The 7,500-nt window shown below is 49.2% G+C and overlaps 1 protein-coding gene across 1 annotated transcript in view; it reads left to right on the forward strand.

Annotated features, from left to right (window-relative positions):
* Positions 1-4,722: 4,722 nt before the first annotated feature.
* The window catches only part of LOC306912814 (pyrin-like), a gene marked incomplete at both ends in the record, with an annotated part of 20,614 nt that continues 17,836 nt past the window's right edge, over positions 4,723-7,500 (forward strand). The window contains one exon of the mRNA XM_079489270.1: positions 4,723-5,145. Coding sequence (XP_079345396.1) covers positions 4,723-5,145 — 423 coding nt within the window. The remainder of the gene's footprint in view (positions 5,146-7,500) is intronic.

Genomic DNA, 7,500 nt, shown 5'->3' on the forward strand with positions numbered 1-7,500 from the left:
AAATTTGACTGAGGGACTGCCATTGGATTTCTTTGATTTTTTGTTTTTTCATGTCATGTGCAAGCAGGGTTGTTCAGTTTGACCCACCAGTTTTGGAGATATGGCTTATAGAGTAATGTCTTGCAGAGAAACAGCGATTTGAGAAAACAGGCTTGAAAGGTTCACTTCTGTGGACTCTAACATTACACCTAGCTACATGTTTATTTCATATTTACATGTCTTCTGTGGACTCTAACATTACACCTAGCTACATGTTTAAGCATTTATTTCATATTTACATGTCGATTTCAGCTCTGACACTTATTTCAGACATGCTCTAGTATGTGAAGAGTCTGCCTGTGCTATTAACTCCTTTTGGAAAATAAAATAAAAATGCGATGGCAGTCTCTCAATCAAATCTGCTCATATTTGTCCTTCCATTAAATGTCCATTCCATAAAACGCGCCTATAGTTCCTTTTCAATCAGACCTGCGTTTTTTGCTCGGAGCAGTCGCAGTGCGACAACGCAAGCCTATTTACGTGAGCGCGGGTCCCGTGAATTTGTTGCGAGCGTGCTCATTACGTGCACTCATCAGACCTGGATTCTGACGGCCATATATGGAGCGTGTCATGAGTCGTGACGGACGAGACGACCATATATGGAGCGTGTCACGAGTCGTGACGGACGAGACGGCCATATATGGAGCGTGTCATGAGCCGTGACGGACGAGACGGCCATATATGGAGCATGTCACGAGTCGTGACGGACGAGACGGCCATATATGGAGCGTGTCATGAGTCGTGACGGACGAGACGGCCATATATGGAGCGTGTCACGAGGCGTGACGGACGAGACGGCCATATATGGAGCGTGTCACGAGGCGTGACGGACGGACGGCCATATATGGAGCGTGTCATGAGTCGTGACGGACGAGACGGCCATATATGGAGCGTGTCACGAGGCGTGACGGACGAGACGGCCATATATGGAGCATGTCACGAGGCGTGACGGACGGACTGCCGCGAAATGCAGGTTCTCATAGTACACTGCGACCATATACGGTTGGTAATTATTCCGGGTGATTTGCAGAGATGCTGTCATGGTTTAACCCATGGTTTTACCTGACGTAGAAATAAAAAAAATGTCTTCTAAATCCTGACAGTTTTCAGAAAAACCCTATGTTTCTGTCAGTCATTCTCAAACATTTCCATGTCAAGGACCCCCGAAAATATATGAAATTGGCCACCGACCCCCATCTTATAATATGTTGTCCCAGGGACCCCCCCCCAGAAGCAAGGATTTGAGTTAAAAAAATGTTAAAAACGCTCTGAAAGAATATATTATATATTCAAAGATTTGCGCCACATTTTCACTATTTAAAAAAAAAAATCACACCCGTGTGAACTGAGTGGTGCAGTGACATCACACACTAACCATAGCAACCGTGCTCATCTGTACGTGGGCCCACGTACAGGTACACACATACATAGACACATAGACACATAGATACAGACAAAGCTGGTTGTTGGAGTGGTTTGCACCAACTAAAAAATAGCAGACCTACAAGCTCGTAGCGCGGCACTCGGTGCCGCGCTATGAGTTTGTAGATCTGCTATTTTTCAAAGGCTAAAGTACGCTTAAAACACCAAAAGTGGTTCCCGTCCCCAGAATGCTATGAAGCAGCAGTGCTAGTGGTGTGCAGGCCCTGCATGCAGGTTTGTTTGTGTCACCGAGTTCTTCTTCACAAAGCGAAGCTCCGGCTGAGGAAAACTCTGGGACTTCTAAAGGCTTCTCATTACTCTGCATGATGAAATGCTTCCTCCGTCTGAAGTCCCAGGCAGGCTTTGGGGGCAGAGACGACGAGCACGGCGCCGTTTTTTAACGGATTAAATCCATTCTGGGCATGCGGGAACTCCTTTTGGTGTTTTAAGCATTATGCTATAATTAGCATAATGCTAGATATTGAAAAAAAATAGCAGATCTACAAGCTCATAGCGCGGCACCGAGCTTGTAGAGCTACGAGCTTGTAGATCTGCTATTTTTTTGAAAAATCGTGAAAATGTGGCGCAAATCTTTGAATGGCTCAAATGCCGAAAAAATAATGGACCTTTTTAATATTAATTAATTAAAAAAATAGCAGATCTACAAGCTTGTAGCGCGGCACCGAGTGCCGCGTTACGAGCTTGTAGATCTGCTACTTTTTGAAAAATCGTGAAAATGTGGCGCAAATCTTTGAATATATATTCTTTCAGAGCATTTTTTCAGATGGGGGTCGGCTGCCAAATACATGCATACAGTATATTTGTGGGGGTCCTTGACATGAAAATGTTTGAGAACCACTGACACAGAAACATGGGTTTTTCAGAAAACTGTCAGGATTTAGGCAATCTGAGAATCCCATCGTCAAAATTTTTAAGAAAAACTGGAACCGACGCCAATAAAATCCAATTATTGTCAGTCACTTCCAATCGCCTGGAGGTATAAGCATCTGTGTAATTAAACGCCAAAAAAACCCCCAAAAAAACCTGACAAGAATTTCCCCCCACGGGCAAAAACCAACACTAATCTTTCTCTCCAGGAGCGCAGGAACAAATAAAGTCAGTGTTTTAATAGATGGCTTCTGAGACTGAACCCATTCTAAAATGTAACCTAAATTGATCCCAAATGCTTCGAGATATTCCAAAACTGATTCATGACTCACGCACGCGTTGCATTATTTTTGAGGCAGGTTTAATGTTTTTGTCTTTTGTTCAATGTTTGTTTTGTAAACTCCATTGAAAATGAAGGGAAAACTTACGTCATAATGTGCCTCATTACGTCATATTGTCTCTTTTATTGTTAATGGCGTTTAATGTTTGCGTTGGCACCGTTTTTTTCACATCACCATTACATCACCTAATCAACATGAGTTAGACTTTAATATATCAGCGCCCCTCACTTCACACGGGTGTGATTTTTGGTATACTGGATGGTTGGACGATCTCATTTCTCACCTCTCCTTTTCCCCTTTTTATATATCGACTCTGTCGGGTGGAAAACTCATATCTACATATCTCATATCTCATATCTGCATTTCTCTCTTTGATTGGTGCAACCACTCCAAGGAACAGCTTTGTCCCTATGGGACTATGGGACTATGTTTAGAGTTTGATGTTTAGACTACCAATAGGGGGTGCTGTTGCACCACTCGCTTCAGACTGGTCTGATTTTTGAATGGTGCAAACCACTCCAACAACCAGCTTTGTCTGTATGTTTGTGTAGCTGTACCTATACGTGTCCGTGCACAGGTGAGCATGGTTACCATGGTCACTGACATTACGTCAGACCACTGCTGATCAGGCTATATAAGACCTGGCACCACTCAGTTCACACGGGTGTGATTTTTTTTTATAGAGATTTTTGAGTGGTGTAAACCACTCCTACAACTGGCTTTTGTGTGCATAAAAAAATGACCATGGTTGCTATGTTCAAAATAATTTCTGACGTAATTAAATCACACCCGGGTGAACTGGATGACCGTAGCAACCGTGGTCATTTTCTCTGCGCAAAAAAAGCCAGTTGTGAAATCACATCCGGGTGTGATACATACATTTATCAAAAATGATAGCTGTTTTTACTTAACATATTTTGTGTGATTTCATTACGTCAGACATTACGTCAGACCACAGCTGATCATGCTATATAAAACCTTACACCACTCAGTTCACACGGGTGTGATTTTTTTTTTAAAAGAGAAAAATGCAGATCGACAAGCTCAAAGCGCGGCGCTTCACGCCATGTTTAGAGCTTGTAGATCGGCTATTCCACTGTACTTGTGTGTGACGCTGTAGTAGGATCAAGTAGGGCAGTGGGTTTCAACCGTTTTCATATCTAGGTCAATTTTTCTTGGGCATTTGAGCCACGCATCGTATGAACCACCATTTGATGAGATGTATCCTCTCAGACCCAAGACTTAGAATATTGTGTTGTCGTCAGATAAGATTTTGTCCACAATTCCATGCTGTGTTGATGTTGGTACCATTAGGAGACTGTGGCTCAGGAGGTAGAGCAGGTCGTCCAATGATCCGTGGGTCGGCGGTTCAAATCCCGGCTCCTCCTGTCTACATGTCGAAGTGTTCTTGGGCAAGACACTGAACCCCAAATTGCTCCCGATGTGCTGGTTGGTACCTTGCATGGCTTCCGCTGCAATCGGTGTGTGAATATGTGTGTGAATGGGTGAATGTAATGCACTATATGTAAAGCGCCTTGGATAAAGGCGCTATATAAATGCAGCAATTACCATTTAGGAGAGATAACAGGCAAACGCTGATCTAAATAACAATTCTTCTACATTCTCTAATTGTGTAGACTGCATTACTTGTAAATGAAGTGATGCAGATGTTTAACAGTATAGCTCCTGAGAGCGTCAAATGATGCTTTCATTGTACGCCCTTCAAGAGTTAAAGATCTATTTAGGGTCCATTTGGTTACCATTACCAACTCTCAATTTTATCTGGAGACCACCTGGAACCCCCCCTCCCCCCTCAAGGACCAGCTGGTGGTACCTGGACCACTGATTGAAAACCATTCCTGTAGAGAATTAATTTACGGGGGAGAAATAAAATAAACACAAAATCGATGCCACGCGAACCATGCCGATGGGGGCATACCCAACAACGATGGGGGCATACCCAACAACGATGGGGGCATACCCAACAACGATGGGGGCATACCCAACAACGATGGGGGCATACCCAACAACGATGGGGCATACCCAACAACGATGGGGGCATACCCAACAACGATGGGGGCATACCCAACAACGATGGGGGCATACCCAACAACGATGGGGGCATACCCAACAACGATGGGGGCATACCCAACAACGATGGGGGCATACCCAACAACGATGGGGCATACCCAACAACGATGGGGGCATACCCAACAACGATGGGGGCATACCCAACAACGATGGGGGCATACCCAACAACGATGGGGGCATACCCAACAACGATGGGGGCATACCCAACAACGATGGGGGCATACCCAACAACGATGGGGGTATACCCAACAACGATGGGGGCATACCCAACAACGATGGGGGCATACCCAACAACGATGGGGGCATACCCAACAACGATGGGGGCATACCCAACAACGATGGGGGCATACCCAACAACGATGGGGCATACCCAACAACGATGGGGGCATACCCAACAACGATGGGGGCATACCCAACAACGATGGGGGCATACCCAACAACGATGGGGGCATACCCAACAACGATGGGGGCATACCCAACAACGATGGGGCATACCCAACAACGATGGGGGCATACCCAACAACGATGGGGCATACCCAACAACGATGGGGGCATACCCAACAACGATGGGGGCATACCCAACAACGATGGGGCATACCCAACAACGATGGGGGCATACCCAACAACGATGGGGCATACCCAACAACGATGGGGGCATACCCAACAACGATGGGGGCATACCCAACAACGATGGGGCATACCCAACAACGATGGGGGCATACCCAACAACGATGGGGCATACCCAACAACGATGGGGGCATACCCAACAACGATGGGGCATACCCAACAACGATGGGGGCATAGACCCAACAACGTGCCGATGGGGGCATAGACCCAACAACGTGGCGATGGGGGCATAGACCCAACAACTTGTGCCCGTCAGTGCGCCCATGCACACTGAGATGCTATACTGTAGTACTGTACATGTACAGTATTCTCAGAGGAGAAGGAAAACCAATGATCTGAACCTGTCCTCTCTGAACCTGTCCTCTCTGAACCTGTCCTCTCTGAACCTGTCCTCTCTGAACCTGTCCTCTCTGAACCTGTCCTCTCTGAACCTGTCCTCTCTGAACCTGTCCTCTCTGCATGTATAGAATCTCTGCTGCTCCTCGCATGCATGTTACATTTCTTTCGCCACACGTATGGTCTGTCTGGCTGCTCTCTCTGGTCTGTCTGGCTGCTCTCTCTGGTCTGTGTGGCTGCTCTCTCTGGTCTGTGTGGCTCCTCTCTCTGGGCTGTGTGGCTCCTCTCTCTGGGCTGTGTGGCTCCTCTCTCTGGTCTGTGTGGCTCCTCTCTCTGGGCTGTGTGGCTCCTCTCTCTGGTCAGTGTGGCTCCTCTCTCTGGGCTGTGTGGCTCCTCTCTCTGGTCTGAGTGGCTCCTCTCTCTGGTCTGTGTGGCTCCTCTCTCTGGTCAGTGTGGCTCCTCTCTCTGGTCTGTGTGGCTCCTCTCTCTGGGCTGTGTGGCTCCTCTCTCTGGGCTGTGTGGCTCCTCTCTCTGGGCTGTGTGGCTCCTCTCTCTGGGCTGTGTGGCTCCTCTCTCTGGTCTGTGTGGCTCCTCTCTCTGGGCTGTGTGGCTCCTCTCTCTGGGCTGTGTGGCTCCTCTCTCTGGGCTGTGTGGCTCCTCTCTCTGGGCTGTGTGGCTCCTCTCTCTGGGCTGTGTGGCTCCTCTCTCTGGTCTGTGTGGCTCCTCTCTCTGGGCTGTGTGGCTCCTCTCTCTGGGCTGTGTGGCTCCTCTCTCTGGGCTGTGTGGCTCCTCTCTCTGGGCTGTGTGGCTCCTCTCTCTGGGCTGTGTGGCTCCTCTCTCTGGGCTGTGTGGCTCCTCTCTCTGGGCTGTGTGGCTCCTCTCTCTGGTCTGAGTGGCTCCTCTCTCTGGTCAGTGTGGCTCCTCTCTCTGGTCTGTGTGGCTCCTCTCTCTGGTCTGTGTGGCTCCTCTCTCTGGGCTGTGTGGCTCCTCTCTCTGGGCTGTGTAGCTCCTCTCTCTGGGCTGTGTGGCTCCTCTCTCTGGGCTGTGTGGCTCCTCTCTCTGGGCTGTGTGGCTGCTCTCTCTGGGCTGTGTGGCTCCTCTCTCTGGGCTGTGTGGCTCCTCTCTCTGGGCTGTGTGTGGCTCCTCTCTCTGGGCTGTGTGGCTCCTCTCTCTGGGCTGTGTGGCTCCTCTCTGGTCAGTGTGGCTCCTCTCTCTGGTCTGTGTGGCTCCTCTCTCTGGGCTGTGTGGCTCCTCTCTCTGGTCTGTGGGGCTCCTCTCTCTGGTCTGTGTGGCTCCTCTCTCTGGTCTGTGTGGCTCCTCTCTCTGGTCTGTGTGTGGCTCCTCTCTCTGGTCTGTGTGGCTCCTCTCTCTGGGCTGTGTGGCTCCTCTCTCTGGGCTGTGTGGCTCCTCTCTCTGGTCTGTGTGGCTCCTCTCTCTGGTCTGTGTGGCTCCTCTCTCTGGTCTGTGTGGCTCCTCTCTCTGGGCTGTGTGGCTCCTCTCTCTGGTCTGTGTGTGGCTCCTCTCTCTGGTCTGTGTGGCTCCTCTCTCTGGGCTGTGTGGCTCCTCTCTCTGGGCTGTGTGGCTCCTCTCTCTGGGCTGTGTGTGGCTCCTCTCTCTGGTCTGTGTGGCTCCTCTCTCTGGGCTGTGTGGCTCCTCTCTCTGGGCTGTGTGGCTCCTCTCTCTGGGCTGTGTGGCTCCTCTCTCTGGGCTGTGTGGCTCCTCTCTCTGGGCTGTGTGGCTCCTCTCTCTGGGCTGT

The sequence above is a fragment of the Electrona antarctica genome (assembly GCF_951216825.1).
Source record: "Electrona antarctica genome assembly, chromosome: 20".
NCBI lineage: Eukaryota > Metazoa > Chordata > Actinopteri > Myctophiformes > Myctophidae > Electrona > Electrona antarctica.